This window comes from Zea mays, chromosome 9 (genome assembly GCF_902167145.1).
Source record: "Zea mays cultivar B73 chromosome 9, Zm-B73-REFERENCE-NAM-5.0, whole genome shotgun sequence".
Lineage (NCBI taxonomy): Eukaryota > Viridiplantae > Streptophyta > Magnoliopsida > Poales > Poaceae > Zea > Zea mays.
The window spans coordinates 153746227-153769784 of NC_050104.1; the positions used below are offsets into that span (position 1 = coordinate 153746227).

The following is a 23558-nucleotide window of genomic DNA, read 5'->3' on the forward strand; positions in this document are numbered from 1 at the left end:
GTCAACCAATAATTTGATTTTCTCCTATTTTAGGTTCAGCTAAAAGCTTTTATATGCTACAACACATAATGAACACTACATGGATGTAGTGCAAGACATCCTCATCTGTCACTTGCACGGTTGGGTGGGACTTGAGGCTGACAGTCGCTTTGCTGACCTGAAATCACAGAGCCGAAATCTCCAAAGGGTAATAAGATATCCCAATGGAATCTCGCTTTTTCGCAAAGCCACCTTTTTTTAAAGAATAAGGAAGGATGCTTTGTCTGTGACTCATGGGCAATACAACAAACATGTGGCATGACGACAAATTAGCATGATCTTGGGTTCCCCTAATAAGATATCCCAACGGAGTCTCGCTTTTTCGCAAAGCTACCATTTTTTAAAGAATAAGGAAGGATGCTTTGGCTGTGACTCTTGAGCAATACAACAAACATGTGGTATGCCAACAAATTAACATGATCTCGGGTTCCCCTGAAAATTCCCTGTGAGAGCCCTTCAGGAATCAGCAGAAAAGAAGTTGTACAGAGCAGCGACCAAACAATTATCCTATCCTTGATAAAAAGAGGTGGTGATAAATATAACATATATATTTCTATCTTGCAAAATTCTCCAAAAGGTTAATGATTAACAGACAGGGTTAGAGACCTACACATTGAATTAGAATAAATAAGGGTTAAGAAGCTCAAGCTGGAGTGCTCTTTATGCATCAGTGGATGGGAACCCAACGCTTGTATAGAAACTAACATTGAAGTCATTTTTTATCTAGGTTTTCATATGACACCAACTGGCAAACGGATTACTATTGCACCCTCTACATTGACTAGAAGAAGCTCAACGATTGTTCCCGATAGCAACAATAGCTGCTTTGGATCATCTAAAAAAATCACGCTGTCGTTTCTTGAGGGCCATTCCAATAGTTCACTAGGTAATGAAATCCTTATACCGGACAGCCTGGTACTGACTGACGAACATGTGGCTTCCAAGCCGCACCACCCTAGCTATGGTTTTAGGGGCGAGGTTAGGGTAGATTTCGAGAGGATTTCCTAGAATACGATTCGCCGTCACACAGCCGCCAGTACAAACATGAAGTCGAGCAAAGATCTAACAGACGGAGGATACGAACCCTAGAACCAAGAACGCAACCAAAAGTTCAAAAGTTGAAAGGCATAATGGTGCCGAATCGGATAAAATCCAGCGCGGTCGCAATGGCGGAGGGAGTGAGGTCGGAACAAACCTGTAGCGCTCGGCGCGAAGCGAGCTGACGTGAGGGAGAGTGCCGCCGAAGTATCCAGAGGCATAGTGAGCTGGGATTACAAAGCTGGGATTACAAGAAGCTAAGAGACGGTATGCCCTTTGATTAGGAATCAGACGTGCTGAAAAATTTGCGCCGACGTGGACAACGTATCTGGCCTCGTTTCTTACCGGCTTTCATATAATAGATAGAAATACAAACAATACCACCACCACCACAGTGAAAACCAAACTAGAGGTAGGTGCAGCAAAACCAACTCTTTTAATATTGCATTTAGGAAAACCAAGCCGAACAAAAACACAATTGGTCTTACAATGTCTCATTTGATTTACAGTGAAGTAGACTTCAAAGCACTTGTTCCATTGAACACATTACTATATACTGTCTGAAAAAACCACTTCCGCAACTGTCGTTCTACAGGAGAAATCTGTTGTATACACTGAACAAAATGCTTCCAATCAGATCCGATTCTGGAACCAAATAAAGGAGGAGACCCAAACATGAGTGCAAAGATTGCAACATTTCAGAGGCATGCAAATTCTATCCAGTTTCCTCAGGTGCATTTCCCCCGTCATCAGGAATTAAATCTTGTGAATTACCAGCTTGCGCTGTCGATGATGTGGGTTTGCCATCCTGGAGAGAAATCACTGTTTCAAAAGCGCCAACTAAAGCTTTTACCTTGCTTTTCCTGGACTCAACTAACTTGCTTGCAGTTTCTTCAATTACATTATTGAACAATCCTTGTGCATCTTTCTTCTCTTGTGCATCTTGATGTCTCAGTTTCACACCAGGAGATTCCACATCAGTAGGAACAGCAGTACTGGTGTTGTTCCTTCTATAAATCCTTCTAGCTGGTTGGCTTTCACGATTTGAAGCTTCATTTGCAGACTTTCTTCTAAATTTCAGCCTCCTTGGGCCCATGCTGTCTAGTGGGAGTTCTACAATTTTACCCCTCTTAAACTTTAACTTATAAGGTGTGAGACTAGCATCATCCAATTCAAGTGCTGAGGTTCTTCTTGATCTTTGGCCACCAGACTTCAATGATTCATTCCTATTTTTCTTGATTGTTGTCTCCTCATCTTCTGTACCAGATTCATCTGATTCACTTAATTCAAAACCATACTCTTCATAAAATTCATTATCTGATAGTTCTTCTGGTGATTGATGGGGAATAAACATCCTTGATTTCAGTCCGCCATGTTCAGAGGTATTTTCATTACTGATACTTGCTAACTCATCACCAGCAAAAACACTAGGTTCAATTAGCATGGACTTAGGTTCCTCAAGGAGTCCACCATCTGATGAAGTTTCTGAAATTGATTGGCAGTGAGAAGCACTGTTGTTCATCCTACTGTCAAAAACTTTACCATCCTTATCATTCTCTGCTATATTTCCAGAAGCAAGATCAAGACAAGACTCAGGCTCCTTATCATGTTTTTTGTCAAGTACCAGTAGTTCTGGAGATATTTCAAAATCTTCATGAACTCTCATTTCTTCCTTACCTTCAGGGATTAGAGACTCCACAGACGCATTGACTTTAACTTGATCATCCTCAGTTTTTGAATTACTTTGAGTTGACATAAAGTCAAACACATCTGCAGTTTCCACAGTTGTTACTTGTTCTGGTAATTGACAAAGAGCTGCATAATCTGTTTGGCTATTATAATCCTTTGAAGCTTGACTATGAACAATATTATGCTCTGATAGTTTCTGTTCTAGATCAGATTCAGCTAGGATAACGCTGAATTCCTTTCCATCTAATGATTGCTGCAGCTGAAGGGCAATGGTGCTTTCCAGGAAGGCTTCACCTCCTAATATTTTGCTCTTTTCAGTTCTTCCCACCCCATCGTCCTCTGAAATAGTTTTACTTGTTTCTTCTAGTGCTGGTTGAGAAAAGTCTCTGTATTCTGTAATAGCTGGAGATAGTTCAGCCAATGCTGAATCGTTGTAATTCCCTGTAATTTGTGAATCATCCATCTGTAATTCCATAGAAGCAGTCAACTTGGGTTGCAAAGAGAGGGGTGATCTGGGCATATCTGAGCCTTCCTTCCCATTTATATTAGAAGGATTGCTCGTCCTTCTAGGACTTTGTCCAGCTTTAGCACGCATTCTTGTAATATTTGCTGCAACAGGTTCCTCCAGAGTATTTTTATGTTTTGAAAGTAGATGCTTACTAGAAGCCTGAGATGCAACAGGCCCCTGTTTAACCATGTTGAGCTTAGTGAGAGAAGAAGCTGGCCTCTTGTGCAATGATTGATTGGCCATTGTGACTCTATCCACATTTCTAGATTTCTCCAGCAAGGTCTTCTCTGGAAACTTCAATTTCGCAGGAAATATAGCCCCCTTGGCTGGCGTTGTTTCTTTTTTATCAATTTTTGGAACTCCATTTGAACACCTTAGATTTGTTGGAGCCTTCTGTGCAACAATTGAATGCATCTTTCTTCTATCAGAGTTCAGAGATTTATGTTGAGATGGTGTAGCTGTCCTGGGAACCATATGCTCACTGGATAGAACTCCTTTTCGACTTGCTGATGCTTTCTTGGGTGCAAACCGTTCAGCTTCACCCAGAGATATGCTCGACTTGGTTAGTGAAACACTCCTATTTTTTATATCCTTGGATCTATCCAAAATAGCTGATCTGTGTAGTGTCAAATTAATCAGATGAGCAGGAATTTTCTTTCTTCTTCCTCCTGAAATACCCGCCTCCTCTTCAGAAGGGTTTTTATGTCCATACTTGCAAAAATCATGGCACGAACCTCTAGTAGCTCTGAGATAATTTGGTACAGTCTTCTCATGCTTTTTTGACTCTACAGGTGAAACTGAAGTCGTAGGTGTGGTGCCACTAGGTGAACATTTTTCCAAATCTTTGGACATTGAGGTCTTTCAGTGGCTGTGATAGTGCTGGTGTCAGATGAATTTTCTTCCTTTTGAACCTGAAAGGTTTTAGGCAGTTGCAACAAAGGGCATTTTGTTATTTCGAGACCTTTGCACAGCCACAAACTAAGAATCTACAAAGAAAGGTGAATTTGTACTGGCTCCACCCATCTTTGACAATCATTCAAACTTGTGCGAGATCAATAGGTCACTAATGCTTCAATAGATTACTGAATAGTAAGTGGAGAATTCATACGACAAGAATAATTATTCAACCAAACAAAAATAAATTACAGCTGCCTTAATAATCTACTCCTACCAAGTTGAAATGATACTTTACTTCTGCAGAGCTTTTTTGTGGAATGCGCAGGAGAACTATACCTCATTATATTAAGAAGAAAAGGTCTAAAATAGACCCTATACATGACGCCAAAAAAATGGCAACCATAGAAAAAAATACATAATTCTGCAGAGCTTAAGGGGGTGTTTGAATGCATTAGAACTAATAGTTAGTTGGCTAAAAATTGTTAATGGAATTAGTTAGCTAACGAATAACTACTCAACTATTAACTAATTTACCAAAAATAGCTAATAGCTGAACTATTAGCTAGGGTGTTTGAATGTCTCAACTAATTTTAGTCACTAACTCTTTAACTCTAGTGCATTCAAACACCCCCTAAGTACTTGAATGAAAATTATAAAGACAAAAATTAACCTAATTCAATAATTTAGAGAGAAAAAATGCACATCGTCAGAAACATACCTTTTAAAACCAGGCACTGTGCTGTTCAATCAACAATTGTTAAAGAGTGCTTTCAAATTCCATGTTGGGAAATTGGCCTGAATTTGAAAGGAAACGAAGTCATCAAGACAACAATATTTCATAGTTTTTTTTTACGAAAAGCAATATTTAATAGTCATCAGTCACATCACATATAAATTCAATATTAAAAATAAAGTGCACATCAACAAGATTGCTTAACCAATAAAGTGCCCACCACCAACCATATCACAAAAATTCTACAGAAAGAGGAGATAGAGGAGGGGATGAACGTAAAGATCTGACAGGTTCCTCTCGATAGAAGCAATGGAGCAGCCAGAATGTGACAGAATACCAGATAAGAATTCAACTATCTGTGTCTAAAATAGGATTTATAAATCAAGCTATCCCTATCATACTTGATTACTACAACAAATCCAAATACGTATTAAACAATACAAGAGCCACAAGTGACAAAAGATGCCCAGTTCAAGAACTATGTGTCTTACCGTACCTTGGATCGTTCTCCTAGGATAGGAAGAGCAGAATTGGCCACTCCACTACTAGTCAGGATGAAAATAGAGGAAGAGATCGGTCTAGGAGGCTGTTTGAAGTTTGAACTAAATGTAGGGCAATCCACCTGTACAAACAACCAACAGAATTGGGCAGACATCATATCCAAGATCCCACTCCTCCATAAATACGTCATCCAATTAACCGATCATTAAACAGAAGCCATTTTTTCCTAGCCAAGCTGTCTAGAGTCTAGACCACACTGCTCCAGCATCAGCCTTTCCAGCTCAAAACTGCAAGGACTTGAATGATGAGTAAAAGCGCGAGATAGTACCAGCCAAAGTCCCCACAAAAATTACGCAAAAGAAGAAAAAAAACGGAACAAGGGGACCAGCGGCATTAATCTTAGAATGTGCACATTTTCCATAGCAATTTGTCGTCCTCGAAAAGACATCACTAACCGGAGCAACCGAATTCAGAAAGACCAAATCCAATTTTTAACGCGTATTACTCCATGCAGAATCATTTGTTAAACTACACATACATCATGCCAGCAGACAGCGCAGTTGCTACGAAAACAAACTGAAATGAAAAATATTAAATATATATGGAGACGAGATTATTTGACATCAAAACTTCATCTTTCTTAGTCAAATCTACTCTTTTCAAACGAAGAACAGACACAGAACAACCCGAAGCGGCGTTCTAGTGAACCCCAGCAACCAAACCACATCGCGGAACGCAAGGAAACCAGGCGAATCAAAAGCGATCACGCAAAGCTCATCGGACCGGAAGGAGCAAGACCAGAGATCATACCTTTTAGAGAAGGCAGAGGCCCGAGGCCGCAGAGGAAAACGAAGCAGCGACGGGGTTGAGGACGAGAGGTAGCGGACAGCGGTGGCGGAGGCAACGTGGTTCGCTGGGCAGGTAGTCAGCTGGCCGGCAGCCAACCTTCTCTTCTTTGGAGGGGGAGGAGCAGTCGTGCGCGCAACAAAGAAGGCGTAAAACCGAAGAGAGCGGCGGCGGGCGTTTCTTTTGTTTCGGCTTTCCGCGTCTTGGGAGCGTTAATTACTCCCGTCTCGTAACGCCTGGATCTGGATGTTGCCGTGCTGACTTGCAGCAGCTTGCTTAGCTTTGGTGACCTGGATGCATCATTTGCCTATGGCAATTTTCCGGCAAAAGCAATTCATTTCGTCGTCACAGTAGCCGAGCTGACGATTTTTGCTACTATCTGAGTGCATATCTAACCTATATCAAATAAGTTGTACCGACAATTTTTAGAACCAAATAATAATATTGCACCTTATATAAATAACTTTCTTAATAGTCAAACGACTTAATAAAACGAGAAAAGCAATTCATTTCACCGTCACCAGTGACAATATTTACGGCTAGGACCACTATCTCAGTGTATAGGGTTACATGTACCGATAATTTTTAGAATCAAATAATAATATTACATGCTATATAAATAAGATTCTTAATAGTAAGATGACTTGATAAAACGGGATGCAATAAAAAGAGGAACATATCTTGTACAATTCAGTCATGTTGGTGCAACCATATAATCAAGCAATTTGATGCATCCAATTAAATCCGTGTAATTAAGCAATCTAATGCATCCAATTAAAATGCAACGATGACTATTATTAGTTATCCATTTTCTTTAAAAGGAACTGGATGAGCAAGCATGTATTGCACGCAATGGATCGAACTAGGTAGGTAATGTGCAACGGTATCCATTTTCTTTAAAAGGGACTGGATGAGCTGTTAGAAATATAGATATTTTTCATATCATTTTAATTCTATAAATTAACATTATGAGGATGACATATAAATAATGATTAAACATAGAAATCATGATATCAAATATATTCATAACAATATGTATCATGAGCATATGAATCATATAAATATAATAAGCATATAAACATGGTACATGTATTATGATGAAACAACTGAAAATAAACAGATAGCAACATAAACAGCATTACTGTAAAATTAAAACAAACAGATATAACATATTATAAAATGACAGAACAGATGAGATAAATTCATGGCTACATATGAAACAGCAGAGATGATTATACAAAACATATATAATCTGCAATACGCAAAACAGTAAGGAGATAAATTGATCATACCCTCCCATGCGCTCTGAGGATCCAGATCCTTGTCCAGCTTCTCTTGTCATGTCGCCAGGAAGAAGAAGATGCTTTGGACAGTCGCGTAGACGCTCCCTAAAAACCTAATTGCCGATCCACGTGCAAGGTCTCGAACGACAAGGGCTTCGGAGGCACCTGCCCTCTCGCTTCTCTTACGAGATGGAAGCACCCACACTTGCGGCTAGACTGTAATTCTGAAGGTTCTGCTCTCGTGTACCAAATGCTGAAGGATAAGGGTCTCGCATGCGGCACGCCAAGAGATGGGTAAGAGTTGAAACTCCCGCTGTTAATGGGTGCTAAAAATTAACACACCACGCCCGCACTCCGCCTGCCACGCCACGTTCGGCCGACGGCGGAGCGCGCGTGTGTGGCACGTCCTTGTACGTTTCTTTACTTCTCAAATTAAGTGGAATAATTCTCACCATATAAGTCAAGCCAACAATCATTGGACTTTCAATATGGTACTATTGGTATTCTCCACTATTATACACCATAAAGTTTATTGAATAAATAGACCAAGCTCATAAAAGATCCAACATGAGCAAGTGGATTAAGCCCCTATTAGTTATGTTATACAGAGTGTTTAGGGAAAATTTGAATGCACTAGAGCAAATAGTTAGTTAGCTAAATATTACTATTAAAATTAGCTAGCTAATTATTAGTTAATTGCTAAAAGTAGCTAATAGTTAAACTATTAGATATGCTGTTTGGATAACTTCAAGTAATTTTAATAACTAACTATTAGCTCTAGATTCAAATGTAGCCTTACAACATAACCTGATATGTCAGAAAACACGTCACAAGGTCACAAGTCTAAACATTACAGTCTCTCTATGCCCTCCAATTCGTAGCTAGCATGAGCTTGAGCTACCCTTCGCGCCACCGCTGTCTCGGACAATGAAATATGTTTGAAGCCTGTCCTCATCACACAAACAAATGGGATCCATATACCACTAGAATAGATCCATTCCCTCGCTGATCATATAAGGATTGGGAACTCAAATCTCCTTTATGGCTAGTTTGGTGCCCACGGATCATGAGAGGATTCTATATCATAGATATATGTGATCCTTGAGCACCAAATCAGCCTTTAGGACTAATTTAGTGAACATGATCACTGGAGGTAGGAGGGATTGAGAGAGAAATTACTTTATTTCCCCCTTAATCCCACCAATCCTCCTGGAATCTCCTCGTCACCAAATCAACCTTTAGAATTTGGACGGGAGGGAAATTTAGTTCCTAGACTAGCTCTAAATGTCACCGCATGACATGTGCTACCAACTAAGGATTAGTCTAGTAACCAGGGAATTAGAGGGAATCCATAGGGAGAAAACTCCTTGCTATTCAATTACACTTTTGATCTGGTGTCAACCGAGTCATTTATTCAGCATCTAGACGGAAAGAAAAACTTAATTCTAAGGACATGTATAACCTAGAATCCTTCGAACGGTTTTCTAGGTATTAGAGATAGCTAAGAGATTACATGATACAACTATGAACCTCTAAATAATTAATACATTCAAGGGACAATATAAAGAGAGATTCGTGAAGAGACTGGTTCTTAGTAAAAAAAGTCGTCTCTTGATTTTTTTTCACGTGGTCCTCTAGAGACCTCTCAAAGAGATCCTTTATTTAATTAGGTTAATTAGGTTGTATATGCCCTGGGCGTGGAGTGGGCTCACCAAATACACCGTGACGATACTGAGATAGGCATATAGCTCGGGTCATGGGCTCACGGGGAGGACATAAGGCAGGTTCTCGAAACCCACAAACAGATGAGATCTTGGCCCACAACCATGCCGCCAACCAGTGAATTTTGAATATGCATCAAATAGTGCTGCCGCGAAATAAGAATGTTCCATGGCGACATGGATTCTTCTTGAAGCATACAGAGCAGCAATGACGGCAAAAAAAGAGCATATTGAATGATTAACATTTCATGGAACACAGGTTTTTCAACCAGAACCAGAAAACAAGCAAACATAGAACCACAAATAAAAGCATTGCAGAGCATTTTTAATAAGCTGTTAGTTACAACAGAAATAGAGTGCTACAAGGACAGAGAATAAGAAGAAACTATACAGGGCCTACGAGGGCAGGTGGCCCATGGAATACATATACCAATATATATCATTTGTCGCAGGGATACAAACTGCGCGGACATTTCAGACAGCACGAATTAAGCGAAGATCTCTCTGACAAGCCAATCCAAGCTGGGGTAGGCAAAGTAGAGGATCAAAAATGAGGGCAGTGCAAACAAAAACGTGACAAGGGCGTAGAGAACCAGAACAGCAGCACTTGCAGGGACAGCATAAAGGACTATCAGCAGAAAGATTATCACGAGTGGGAACTTGGCCGTCAGCTGCATGAAGCACACCATAAGCTTTTGCAGAGAAGCACTAATGTTGTCGGTGTGGAAAATGTTGCGGCCTACGCCTGTCTCTCTGCCAGAAGAGCTCTCTGATCCTACAGCAGCATTTCTTCGCTGTTGATGGCTGGAGCTTGTGCCGGCACTTGAATGCCACGTGGAATGATGCTCGTCATGGTTAGTGGAATGGAATTTTGCTCTCCCACCGTTCATGCTCTCGACCATCCAGAGCAGAAAGTAGTTCTTGCGTGGGAACCTGAGGTTGCCCTTGTAAACCAGGCGGAAAGACAGCAGGTTGCACCAGGGGCATGAGATGAACAAAGGCAGCTGGATAGGAAGGGACGGGAACTTGACAACTGCCCAGTGAAGACCAAGGATGCAGTTTTTGCACATTGTGTGGCCACACCACAAGACATAGGGAACATTCTCCACGAGGTTGAAGGATTCCCAGCATATTGGACAATCAAGGCCTTCCTCTCTGCTTGTACATGAAGAAACTTCATCATCAGAATAATCTGCATTGGATATGCTGCATTTTGAGGGTTGTGCTTTTTTCTTTAAGCTTCCAGCTATGGCATTTGATGCAAAACTCCACATGATGTCCTCACCGAACAAATCTGAGAAAACAATCTTTAGTATTTGATAGAATGCAATCAATAATTGGGGTAACGATTAAAGATATGACTGGCTCCTGTATGACTGACCATAAAATCCACTATATGTTATGCATAAGACAAATATTAGGCACAAAGTCCATGTTGTCAAGACAAAGAAAGCTTATATGCGGGGGGGGGGGGGGGGGGGGGGGGCGCTGAAACTCAACAGGTTGGATATGATAAACTGTACATCAACCAGATGCCTACACAATGAATCGCCACAAGTCAGATAGTTACATCTGGGTCTTGAAGGATTAGGGGAAAATCTGATGAAAATACAAAACTGGCCTATGTCATGCAGAGAAACAGCAGTAGACCATCCTGATGCATTGACAATTATTCAAATTGCACATGAATTGGGGAAAAAATCGTCTGTGGCCTGTAGCCTTTTCTTCTTCAAATGAAGGCAATGATAGCCCATGCCCCAATGGCCAATTAAAAAACGACCAGTGGGCGAAGAACCACCCCCATGTCATTATAATTAAGAAGGGACCACATCCACATGACCCAAGTTACCCCCGCCCCCACCCTGGTCCATGGCCATTTATAGAGCCAAACTGAAACCGAACTTGGGCCAGTTTACGCCGTTACCCGGGTTGGCACAGTGCACCATTACAAGTGATGAGGACATCCTCCACTATTACCCGTTGGCAAAGACGCAATTGGCCCAATTGGCCCAATTGTAGTCGGATGGCGACCGTGTGAGCCTCAGAATTATCCCACCTCGCTTAACTTGGGAGGAGGAAGCCACTTTAAAAGGGAGAGCCACCCTTCCTCCATTGGACTAGTCTTTTGAGGCGATTGGGCCTTTCCCTGAGTTGGGTGTGCATAATGAACTGTTGGGCTCCGGGCAACCCTAATTTGTTGGGCCTCGGCCAACCCCACCTGGGCTGGGTGTATCATCTGGTATCAGAGCTAGGGCCCATTTTAAGAAGGTGGGAATGATGAGGACATCCTCCACTATTACCCGTTGGCAAAGACGCAATTGGCCCAATTGGCCCAATTGTAGTCGGACGGCGACCGTGTGAGCCTCAGAATTATCCCACCTCGCTTAACTTGGGAGGAGGAAGCCACTTTAAAAGGGAGAGCCACCCTTCCTCCATTGGACTAGTCTTTTGAGGCGATTGGGCCTTTCCCTGAGTTGGGTGTGCATAATGAACTGTTGGGCTCCGGGCAACCCTAATTTGTTGGGCCTCGGCCAACCCCACCTGGGCTGGGTGTATCAACAAGCGGGGCAGTGATGCACCACAGACACAAGCCAGTGAGGTTTTTTTTTTGCGTGTGTGTGTGTAATACCGGGTTTGAACCCCAGTCGGTAGGCATGACCATGACCAACCACACCACTGAACTATAGTTCGGTTTGCAACCCCAATGGCCAATAAGAAAAACATCTTCTGCTGCTCTTGTTACTTTTAGAATTTAGAAGGGATACATAGATGGAACATCAGATTCTAGTCCTACATGACAATTTATGTTCAAAATTAACAGCAGTTGCTTATATTCTACAACACATAAACTAAAAGAAAGTGATTAGCAACTTCAAATTCACATTATAGAACAGGGGACAGTCAGGATTGGGTTATGTGAGAGCAAATCTTTGAAATGTAGAACAACAAAATTCAGGATTGTGAAGAAGTAACAGATCCTAGAAGGCTACAGCTGGAAGAGTGTACTGCAGCCATCTTTGAAATGTAGAACAACAAAATTCAGAATTGTGAATTTACATGTAAATGCACAGAAACCAAAACGGGCTTTTTCTTAAATTCATCCAAGTAAGAACAAAAAGAGCAATCCTAAAAATAGGATGTGATTTCTCATTCAGTAGACCTGCAAAAGCACAACATTGCAACAGATGAGATGTTCATCATCATATAGCATCCATAGCATATATCCCTTCAACAGGTTTAATTAAGACAGCTTCAACAAAGAGATGGGCTAGCTAACAGGTAATGAGGATGCACCAATTCGGCAATTCCCAGATAAAACCTCATAATCAACCCTGCAGACCAGCTAGACGAGTGGGACTGTTCTATAATGTATGCTCTATGCATCTATCCTCTTGCAACTTTCAGTTACCATGATCGACAGGACTCCAAATGTATTTGTAAACAATCCCTAGCCAATTTTGGTGCACAGTGCACCCCGTCCCCGTGAACATGAGATCCCAACATATGTATCACACAAAATTGCTGTGTATACCGGTTGCCCCCCACCCAGAGGACAATTATCAGCAGTTCATCAGTGTTACCGCTCCCACCAAAACATGAACCAACCGTAACCTAACCAATATTTTGATATTTTTCACAACCATTCCCCTCCCTTTCGTATGCACAAGGCACCCACTCCCTTGAGACAAACGTTTCGGATACAAATACAGCCATCGGAGATTCGAATCCCACTAATCCATTATTGACAATTCAGCTCGAGCACGAGCGAATGGAGCGATGCGTCCCAGTAAGCAGAAATTGGCAGCAAATAGGTAGGCGCGGGCAGGAATTGGACGCGAATCAGGCAGGCCACGAGAGTATCAGGGGAAGGAGGCGGCGGCTTACCAAGGAAGAGCCCGGATCTATCTGTCTAGCAGAGCACGGGGAGGGGGGAGGAGTGTCGCGGGAAATCGCCTCCGGTGATCAGGAAGGTGGTCATCTCCGCGAAGGCCGCCGCCCCCCTACTTGACGCGTCGCGAGGTCGAACGATGGAGAGGCCGAGAGGCGAGAGGCCGGGAGACGGAGCAGTGGAGTGCCGGAAGAGGAGGAAGAAGGCCCACGCCCCTGCGGCACAAGACGCACACTGTTGCCGTGTGGCCGGTGCGTGCCGTGTGCAAGATCTGGGTCGCTCGCTCCCTCCTTTGGACGGTTTGTCTCATTGCTAATCTGCCATTAGAAAGAAAATGCCGTCCCCGGGGTCATGTAAAGGACCCCGCTAATGTTAATGGACGGACCGTTGACGTCAGTGCGTGGTGGCGACCTGAAACGAGATCTCTGCCCTGACACTGACAAGCGGCCCGCCAGGCCGCCACTGCAAGAGGGGCGTTGTGGCCACCGATTTGCGAACGGGGAACCGAGGCGAGAGCAACGGCAAACGCTGCAACAACAACAACCCCGTGGTGCTTCCCGACACGGGTTCCACGCTAGGATCAGGAGAGATTCCTATGAAACCACTCGCGGATCCAGCGGCGGTTACTTGCGCCATTCGCAACACGAATGACTGATCCCTTCTCCAGTCTCCACCTCTCTACTCTGATGTCTGAACTCTGAACACACCTTGCCCCGATCCCAGCAAACCGGAGAGCAATCGAGTAATCCACAATGATACTGAACTCCTGATTCGTTTTTTTAATCTTTTTTTCTTTGATTTTTATCGTCAGAAAAGAAACTGGTAGACCTGTCTTGTATTACATCGATGTAGCTTGGCATTGCCGTTTTTTTACTTGAAGCCACACGTTCAATTCGCCGACGTACTAGCTACATCGTGATTTCATCCCAACCCATAACACGGAAAACGATCCAGCGCCGAGTCTAGAACCCGATGCTCTTCGCTTTTCTACTGAGATAAGAAGAAATGCGATCTGCTTTCTCAAATCCTACGATTCACGGTCGCTGTCGCCTTCGGGTAACCAGATTATGAGGGCCAGAGAGAGCGGCACGACGGCGTAGGCGCCCAGCTTGAGCAGCTCCTCGGTGTCCTTGGAGATGGCGCCGATGCGGGACCAGTCGCCGCTGTACCTGCGGAGCACCAGCAGCTACCCACTGTAAGGTCCGAGTCCGAGCAGCAGGCAATGCCGCCAATGCCGGGATGCATGGCGCACCGGCCCACTGACGGCGTGCGTGCGTGCGTGCTCGAGCGTGGAAGCTCACCCGGCGTCGACGAAGCCGAGGGCGAATAGCGCGACGCCGGCCCGAAGCATCACGGTCCGGGAGAGCACGCCGGCGCCGTCTCCCGCCCGCCGGTCGTCCTTGGCCTCGTTCGCTGCCTTCTTCTTCGCGCTGCACCGCGCTGTCCGCCGGGGCGCGAGCTGGCGCGGCAGCGGCGGGACGGGAGCGCGAGCAACGGTGCTGGCGCCGGCGGGCAGATGCAGCAGCATGCCGTTCATCTGGCTCTTTGAGCGGCTCTGCTGTGCCTGGTTTGCCGTCGCTCGTTGGTTCTCGACCACACGTGTGTTAGCACTTAGCAGCAAAGCCAGCAAAAAAAACTTGCACTGTTGCACACACTTCTGTAGTTCTGGCGTTCTGCCAAAAGCGCCGTGCGGGCAAATTATACTTCCATCTGTTTCATCTTTTTTGTGAGAAAAGTCTTTTCTGAGAATATGATTGCAGGAAAAATATCGTGAAGATTACGTGCAGAGAAAAATAAAAGAGTCTATAGGTTTTATGATATAAAAAATAACGGTTTCCAACTATTATAACGACTTGATCGGTTTTATGTTGACAACTTTATTTAAAATGATTCTTATAGAAAAAATGACTAAAAAGGTAGATGTTTATCAAAGTCATATTCCTAAAATCGATGGATTCGAAATTTTACCCAAAGACCCACGTCCAAATGTATCGGAGAAATGTTTACTTTTAGATGGTCACCAGAACATACTAGTGCTTACAAGATACATAGGTGAATATGGTATGGTATATAGCACTAAATAATATTTATATGTTCGGCTTTCTACAGTCAACAACCCTGCAAAAAGTGTGTAACTGAGCAGATCCGGTAGGACTTGCTTGGTTATAGGGGAGTTAGAAAGGGTCAGCGTCGATCTCCTAACTAAACAAACCATTGAAAACAGATAATAGCCTCTATTGTTAAAGTACCTAGAAAGTCAAAAGTATTTTTATTGAGTCTTTCGACACTTTTTGAAACGTACCTCCTAAAATCTGTACTACTTATTAAGTAAGCAATAGTAGTCTGCCTCCCCTCGTTCTGTCGTTCTGCCGTTCTGCCTCCCATGTATCTGGACCGTTCGTATGCCATCCAGCCGCAAGCGCCAGATCCAGCCGTGCCCCCTCCCTCCCCCTCCCCACCCCGCACCAAACCGCCCGCCCTCATCTGCACCGCCCCTCCACGGACTCCCAGCGGAAACCCTAGCTCTGCTTGCGGCGGGCGGTAGCGACTGCGCGCGACGTGGAGGAGGCACCCCCAACCGCCCGCTCGTCCGCCCCCCGCCGTCCTCCTCCCGCGGATCCACGGTGCACGGTGCAGGATCCACTCTTCTCGTCCCCTCCGCCCGCCCGTCGTCGCCCTCTTCCATGGATCCACTGCGCTCGGCGCAGGAGCTCTTCACGCGTGTCGCCCTCCTCCATGGATCCACTGCGCTCGGCGCAGGAGCAACGAGGGGCGCGCGCGATGGCAGTCGGCGGTCTCCAGGGAGCGAAGAAGCGCAAGCGCGAGCACGCGGAAGGGAAGGCAAAGCCTCGGAAGCAAGTCAAGGGAGGCGGGGACGGAGCGAAGCGGAAGAGCCACTCGGCCGCCGGCGGCTACACGGCCCATGGCGGCGCCGGCGAAGTTGTGGCGAGGAAGAAGACCCCGGTTACCCCCAAGGAGAAGCGCCTCGCGGCCAAGGTATCTCTTAATTGCTTGTTTGTGCTCCGAAGCGCCTTTGTATGTCTGAGCTTAGGTTGACGGACGGGCTGGACTGTGGCAGGAAATGTCGGAGGCCAGAAGATGAAGAGGAGGCAGCATTACAGCCTTGAGAAGGTACTTCAGTGCTGTTTTCCCGCTCCATATGTTCCACTTTGGGGCTTGCACCACCTATGTTCAGGTCATATCTCTACTAATACTTAAGGGTGGTGCGAGGGCGTCCACAGCATCACCATGCCCCCGCCCGACCCCGCGCATCCCGCAGCGCTCAGCTCCCCGAAAACCTACCGCGTCGTAGCCGCCATCAGGCCTCCGCACAATCCCCTGCCCGCTCGCCACGCAGCCTTGGTGTCGTGACCGCCGCCTCTGCTCCCTAACTCCGCCCCGCGACGCCCCCAGCCCCCAAACCACGCCCGCTCCCCACGCGATGGCCGCTCATCCCGTCGACGCGCCCACCGCAGTTCACACCCGCGCCCCGGCTCCCCCGCCTCACCGCGCGGCTCTGCCAGTGATCATCGATTCGCCTCGCCGCGCTGTCTGAGAGAAGGAAAGAGGAGCTCAGGACAGCGGCGGCTGGCGCGAGGTGCCCGGAGGCAGACGTGACGACGACGAAGCCTTTGTAGATCTCAGCAGGCACGGCTTGCCTCCGCGTGGGCAAGCTCTGAGGCGGCGTCCCTTCCCTTCTCGTCGGCTTCCATTCTCCACCGCGCTCACTCCATTTTTCGTCGTGATCCCTTCCTCTCCATGGGCTTCCATGAACCCTAGAGCTCGCCCGTCCATGGAGTACGTGCTCACCATCAGCGGATCCCCAGGTCGTACCTACTAAACCCTAGCTCGTCTGGTCCTGATCCCCCAGGTTCTACCCTAATCCGCAGCAGCCTTCGCCTTCGGCTCACCTCCCGCTCCATCTCCTCTGTTTCCTCCTCGCGCTCTGCAGCGGCGTCTCAATCCCCGAGGCCGTCGCCTTCTTCAACCACATTGCCCCTTCTGTTGCCAATAGCTCCCCGATTTCTACTACTCTTGACCGGCATTAATTTGGCGCTACTATCTACCTTGATTTACTAGCAAGACATTAACCTTTGTAATAGTTTTGGAACTGGGTAACGTGAATTTGGGTGTCAAAATTCAGATTCTGAAGTTGCTCATTTCCTGGAAACAATATTTGTTCGTTTTTATTTTTTTAATTATCACAACCACTATGATCTGCTCCCTCTGTTACAGAGTTTAAGATGTTTTTTCCTTAAGTCAAACTATGTATTACCAGAAAACTAAGCAAATTGGCAATCAAACTAACTAATTAGTGAGGGGTAAGTTAGTCTAATTGCCAGACTCCTTATTTGGTTCTAAAATTGCTTAGATGCCTTGTATTTCAGGATGGATGGAGTGTTTTTTTTGTTGTAGTTATCTATTCTATCTGATGAGCGTTTCTTTCTATAATAGAGACCATGTTTCTTTCTATAATAGAGAATATGATGAGCGTTTTGACTATTGGAACTTCATATGCTACCTTTTTTAGTGTCATTTCTATCTTTGCATATTTTCAAATTACATGTCATCCTACAATAGTGGATGCTTCATCACAACTGATCAGTTAAATTATCTAAAACAAGTAGCTAAATATAATTAATAGTAAAAATTACAGATTTAAGGGTTTATAAGTAACATGTATTTGGTGTTAGTTTTTTACACATGTGAAAGCTATTTGCTTCAGTACATAGATCTCTGCAGATGATAAAGTAATACTAGGCTTGATAGTATTGTCCATCATTTGCTTCAGTATATAGATCTTTGCTTCAGTACATATCTCTCACTTCTTATCCAAGTGTTTGCTCCCAGTTCTATAGCACTCTGCAGATGATTTGCTTCAATACTTAGTGGCTATTTTTTCTACTACACTGGTTAAAGAAAAACAGAGAAAAGAAAATCTGCATGTGTATTATAGTTAACCTATCATATATATATGAAAGTGTAAGTTGTTGCCTTGAAAAACTTGAGATGCACTCAAATAACGCAAGCAGAGAGTATTTACTCAATCTAAATAATGAAATAAATTTACTTAGTTTGATGGTTCACATAACACAACAGCCAAATAAACAATTTAAATTAGTCAGTTTTTTGTCATTCTAAATAATGAAATAGTTATTATTAATACCATGGGATATTCTAATTTTGTGAAGGCATCTACCAGAATAGGAAAAGGTTATTATTAATACCAAGGTTGCTAGCTTCGAAATACCTGAAGTGCTACTGCTATCAGTTCTTAGACTTTGGTTTAAATCATCTAAATTTTTTCTATTGTTCTGTCAGGTCTAGACACTCTATGAGTTCGATGATCTCGAGAGCATCATTGATAGGACACTAAAGCGCGATTTTGACACCGAGGAAGCACTCTGGTTGCTTAAGATAGGTCTTGTGTGCATCCCGGATAGCCCTAAGATCAAGCCCTCCATGTCAATGGTTGCTAAGATACTGCAAGGTGAGTGTGCTGTGAGTGACAGGATCATGAGGCCTGGCCTGATCACAGACGCCATGGACCTGAAAGTCAGGATGGTAGAGCCGATTCAGTTCAACTTGACATCATGCTCGAGCACTGCCGCACCGGACCTTGTCAGGTCCATTTGGAGGTCCAGGATGTCAAAATCAAGAACATGAGAAGCACTTTGAGCATTTTACACCTAATATGAGCAAAACACGAAATGAATCTGCATTTCCTCAGGATGAAATTGACTCACATAGAGAGCATATTTATGTAAGTTAGATACCACCAGTTTCTTATAGATGCCAGTTCTTTGTGCTAAGGCCTAAGGGGCTTTCTGTTGTAGAATGAACTGACCTCAGATTCAATTGCTTCAAAGAAGCCAAAAATAAGGAAGAGAGAAAATAACAATTCTGTTTCAAGTTCTGCTCCCAACATTCCTAATACTCAAGGTTTGTTTCTATTGGTTTGTATATCCTACCCATGTAGCTTCCTTTTTGTTTCGAGTTCTACTGACTCTGGTTATAATTATGCTTTTTAGATTTTATCACTACCTTCTGTGAGGTGGTGGAGGATTTCTGTGGAAAAACCGAAATTCCTGAAGATGGAAATTGCGGTGACTGGTTGTCAATCCCACTTGGTGATGTTAAGGTTCTCGTGAATGAAATTACATCTGTTCGATCCAAAAGGATATTGCATGAGGTTCCTATGGATACAGTTACAAGGTTATTGGATGTGATTGATCGTCAGATTCGATATTCTCAAGGTTTGTCGATAGATGTGAAAGAAAATGTGAGTTACTTACCATGTCATAGTAGTTTACATGATTATTCGTATTTTGTAGCTAGGATTAACCTCACTACAATTCTCTAGCAGTCTACTACTCTACTTGCCTTTCTTCGGTTAATTTTCCTAAAGTGAAATCGTGTGATAGTTGTTCGTTCGGTTAGCAGAAAATTATAGGAGTTACAGCTCAGTTGGTTGTAGAAGTCTGGTAGCCTTGCACAATGTTTAGAAGAAGCCATAATATTGAGCAGATGACAGTCAAAACAGCACTAGATTAAGAAGCAGTTTTTTTGGCTCACACTAATAACTTTGTTTGTGATTTTGGTCATCATTTTCCTGCCTGGTTGGGTTGCATCTGCTTGTCATTCTTGCAGTCAGCATGAACAAGGTCGAGGCATTGTACAGGTTGTTCAAGAAGATTGGCAACACCTTCATTGATGATGGGCTGATTAACAAGGTCAGCAATGTGTGTCTGAATCACTACTTGGTTCTTATGTAGTGTCTTATTAATCTTTGTGCTATGTGCAAGTTTGTATTCATGCGAACTTATATAAACCAATGCCCGTTTAAACCATCTTTTCCTATGTACATAGTCATGTACTACATGAAGCTCTAAAACAACACTTAAACTAGCTTATGAGTTTCTTAGAACTCTGGTTTTAATACATGCAAATTTTGCTGATGGCGTCCCGCTTCTTAATACAGCGAAAAGAGGGGCTGCAAGCAGTTACGGCCTAAAGTATAGATTTCTTAGTGACCTCACCTTAGAGGGTTCTTCTCCTTGAACAAAAACCTAGGGTCTGTGCATCTCTAAATGTTACAGTCCTACTGCAAAACAAACAAATGCAACTGATAAAAAATGTGTTGATATTAAATTAAGTGCATTGTACACAGCAAGGCTTCATTTGTTTGCTTCTCGTCGTCTGAACTACGTCATATTTCCTTCTAAAATGAACAATCTTAATCTCGCTATTTTCTTAATACATGATTAATCTAGCCCCTGTCATCATTCTATTCACTATATTGAATTAGTTTTGACCAAAAACCCTGGTAAGCTGGAATCACATTGTTTTGTAGATGTTTTTTCTTCACTATAAATGCTTAAACTTAACCTGATAAATTCATCTACAGGCTCTTTCAAATGGCAAGCCCACTGTTGTTGAGTTTTATGCAAACTGGTATGAAGTCTGCAGGGAACTAGCTCTAGATATCTACAAAGCTGAACAACAATACAAGTCTGCAGGGAACTAGACTCTGAGAACCCTGTTGCTGATGTGGAGAGCATTGTAGCCAAGGGCATAAGAGATGGTGCAATAAATGCCACCATAGATCAAGCAAATGGCTGGATGGTATGGAAGGAAACTGGTGATGTCTACTCTACAAATGAGCCATAGATCATACAAATGAGCCCTTGATGCCACCCAGGATTGGGTCCGCCCCCTATCTTTCAGTATTCATTGGTTTCTACGATTCTGCTCCTTTGTGTTGCTACTGTTTGTATAGTAAGTTTCGCTCGGTTTCCTTTGTTCCCGTTTGAAATAATCTGTAACTCAATGCAGGATATGTGAAAAAAAATTGAGGTCTAATTGATTCATGTTCTCAAAATAAATTGCAAGGGTTAATGTTTGTTGGTTTAAACAGGTGTACTGTGTGCTGGCGTTGACCAGTATGTGGGTCGAATGACTTGTCCTGTTGGAATGATCTGTGCAGTGTAGTCTCCCGCTAGAGTATACATAACTTGCAGAAAATAATTATCAAACAATGTATATTATAGCAGTATACCATACCACTTACTACCAGTTTCGGTTAGTAAACATTTATAGAAATCAGTACTGAAATGATCATTAGCAGCATTATATTATTTTTGCATGCACTTCGGTTATATCATTAGCAGCATTTCGGTTATGTATACTGCTATATTTTATATTTGAAAGAGGATTATATTGTATACTTTGCCGCAATCTATATTTTTCTTTTTTGTTTGCCTTTATCTGTAGTGAGACATATGGCCTTCTGCTACCATGTTGTTTAGGGTTTTGCAGAGCCTGCGATTTATGTGAGTTAACATATCGATCTTGAATTCACATCACAGGAAGACACGTGGTATGGGAGTTGGGCGCAAGCTCAAGAGCCACCGCAGGAACCAGAGGTGGGCTGACAAAGCATACAAAAAGCCACTTGGGCAATGAGTGGAAAAAACCTTTTGCTGGATCATCTCACGCTAAGGGCATCATTCTGGAGAAAATGTATGCCAAATATGGGAATGATCTGTGCTTTTGTTATGTTGTACTTCTTGTTCTTGGGCTAAGGTGTGTTTGTTTCCATTGTGTAGTGGTATTGAGGCCAAGCAGCCAAATTCGGCCATCCATAAGTGTGCCCGTGTTCAGCTGGTGAAGGATGGAAAGAAGATTGCTGCCTTTGTGCCGAATGATGGTTGCCTAAACTACATCGAGGAGAATGTATGTCTGTTGACCAATTCACCTTGTAATGATTGTCAAGATCTATGTAATGAAAAATCTAACCATCTCTCTTGTTGTAGGATGAGGTGTTGATTGTAGGACGAGGAGACATTCCTGGTGTCAGGTTCAAGGTTGTTAAGGTTTCTGGTGTGTCGCTGCTTGCACTCTTCAAGGAGAAGAAGCCAAGGTCTTAGATCACTTTTGGTAGTCAAGAATGGTGTAAACTGCCCAAGGCTCTGTTGTCAAAGTTAAAGTTTTGCTAGCAACAGAGCTGTTAATTCTGAGCTGTACCTTTTTGTTAACATTGACAGTTATGTTACAGTGTAAACTGCCCAAGGCTCTGTTGTCAAAGTTAAAGTTCTGCTAGCAACAGAGCTGTTAATTCTGAGCTGTACCTTTTTGTTAACATTGATAGCTCTGTTACACGACATTATTATTTCCTTATGAAGGTCAGTTTGGAAGAAACATTCTCCTTTATTCACAAACTATGTTGATTTTCTGACCAAGTGTCCTTCCATACAGATCCATAGAAAATATAGTACAGGTGGCAGCACGGAGAAGGTAAGGCCTTCAAAATATTCTGACTTTCTGATGAGGTTAGATTATCTTGTGAAATTTCCATATCGTCATCCAGATGTAGTTTTTGTTAATAGGAATTACTGATGCATCTGGTTTGTTTTTTCTTGATACGATGGCGTAATTATGTTTGTGTATTGTTGCCAAACTTAATCTTTTTGGTGCTTCACAAATTCTCATGCCTTGATTAATTGTTAACAGAGTATCATTTTTCTTGTTAGACGTTTGAAAGATAAACATCTGAGACGATGCTTGAACGTGTGTTGGAATTTATTGGATCTCTTTCAATAAAAATGACATAATTCGATATTTATTATGATTATTGAGTTGATTCTTAATAGCACCACTAAACAATCCCACCATTGTACTCACGTCGCCCGTCACGCTATTGGAGGCTCGTCAATTTGTGTTCCGTGGCATCGCACGGGCACGTACCTAGTATAATTTACATACTAATTATAAATTGACCTAACTGGTTTTATACTTTATCTCTCATACATTTATATTATGAACCTTATCATGCTTCTTATCATTTCACATACCCTTTTATCTTTAGATTGATCGATCAAGACGTGCATATATATTTACGCACGACAAGATCGATCTAAGTGTAGAAATATTAAGTCAAGATATAGAGTTGTTAAAGAGCAAGTTAACACCAAAGTGGTAAATAGGCATACAATCAGGGATGGACCTAGACAAAAATTTGAGTGGGGCCTAATTTTGAGTGGGGGGCTAAATGAAGGGTTAATTACAAATAAGCCTCTGTGATTATAGTAAATAAGGTAAAACTTCCACTAAATCAACAAAATTGAGTGGGGGCATGTGCCCCACTGCTCTTAATGTCGGTCCGCCCATGCATACAATAACACCAACTCTCGGCCAATCAGCTTCGGCCGACCAACTCACTGTCGAGCAACCCGACGAGGCACAGATTTATGTCTAGCGCCACTGATTCACGTCAGCTACAGCGGGACGTGTCATCATCAAACCACGTTCGGACATGCACACGACACGCTGAATGGGCACATGGATCTCTACAGTGACCCGTATATCGAAAGACGGGACAACGCCCCATACCGAGCGTGCGTCTGCGCACGTC

General features: G+C 43.3%; 3 protein-coding genes and 1 pseudogene across 9 annotated transcripts; 1 reads left to right on the forward strand and 3 right to left on the reverse strand.

Annotated features, from left to right (window-relative positions):
• Window positions 1-1494: 1494 nt before the first annotated feature.
• LOC103639446 (Plant calmodulin-binding protein-related) lies at window positions 1495-6555 on the reverse strand. Of its 5 annotated transcripts, none has more exons than XM_008662194.3 (4): window positions 6216-6555; window positions 5401-5526; window positions 4890-4966; window positions 1495-4185 (listed from the first exon to the last, which is right to left on the reverse strand). In XM_008662194.3, the coding sequence occupies exon 4, from the start codon at window positions 4124-4126 to the stop codon at window positions 1793-1795; it is 2334 nt and encodes a 777-aa protein (XP_008660416.1). In that variant the 5' UTR covers window positions 4127-4185; window positions 4890-4966; window positions 5401-5526; window positions 6216-6555; the 3' UTR covers window positions 1495-1792. The 5 variants fall into 5 exon arrangements, with proteins under 5 accessions (XP_008660416.1, XP_008660417.1, XP_035818641.1 ...); XM_008662195.4 differs by having other exon boundaries at window positions 5401-5692; window positions 6216-6524; XM_035962748.1 differs by having other exon boundaries at window positions 5396-5526; window positions 6216-6470.
• Window positions 6556-9547: 2992 nt separating this feature from the next.
• LOC100283429 (RING zinc finger protein-like) lies at window positions 9548-13484 on the reverse strand. Of its 2 annotated transcripts, none has more exons than XM_035962273.1 (2): window positions 13141-13484; window positions 9548-12415 (listed from the first exon to the last, which is right to left on the reverse strand). In XM_035962273.1, exon 2 carries the CDS (start codon window positions 10527-10529, stop codon window positions 9744-9746), a length of 786 nt encoding a protein of 261 aa, XP_035818166.1. In that variant the 5' UTR covers window positions 10530-12415; window positions 13141-13484; the 3' UTR covers window positions 9548-9743. The 2 variants fall into 2 exon arrangements, with proteins under 2 accessions (XP_035818166.1, NP_001149802.2); NM_001156330.2 differs by having other exon boundaries at window positions 9550-10549; window positions 13141-13471.
• Window positions 13485-13918: 434 nt separating this feature from the next.
• Window positions 13919-14779, reverse strand: LOC100279105 (DNA-directed RNA polymerase subunit beta'). The gene is given in 2 exon segments (NM_001152149.1): window positions 13919-14313; window positions 14446-14779. Coding segments are annotated over 2 exon segments (378 nt in total). The 5' UTR covers window positions 14682-14779; the 3' UTR covers window positions 13919-14171.
• Window positions 14780-17825: 3046 nt separating this feature from the next.
• Window positions 17826-22320, forward strand: LOC103639447 (40S ribosomal protein S23-like; annotated as a pseudogene). Its single transcript, XR_004852854.1, has 8 exons — window positions 17826-18908; window positions 18982-19087; window positions 19177-19427; window positions 19796-19878; window positions 20553-20852; window positions 21514-21667; window positions 21754-21880; window positions 21961-22320. The product of XR_004852854.1 is annotated as a 40S ribosomal protein S23-like (transcript).
• Window positions 22321-23558: the final 1238 nt, after the last annotated feature.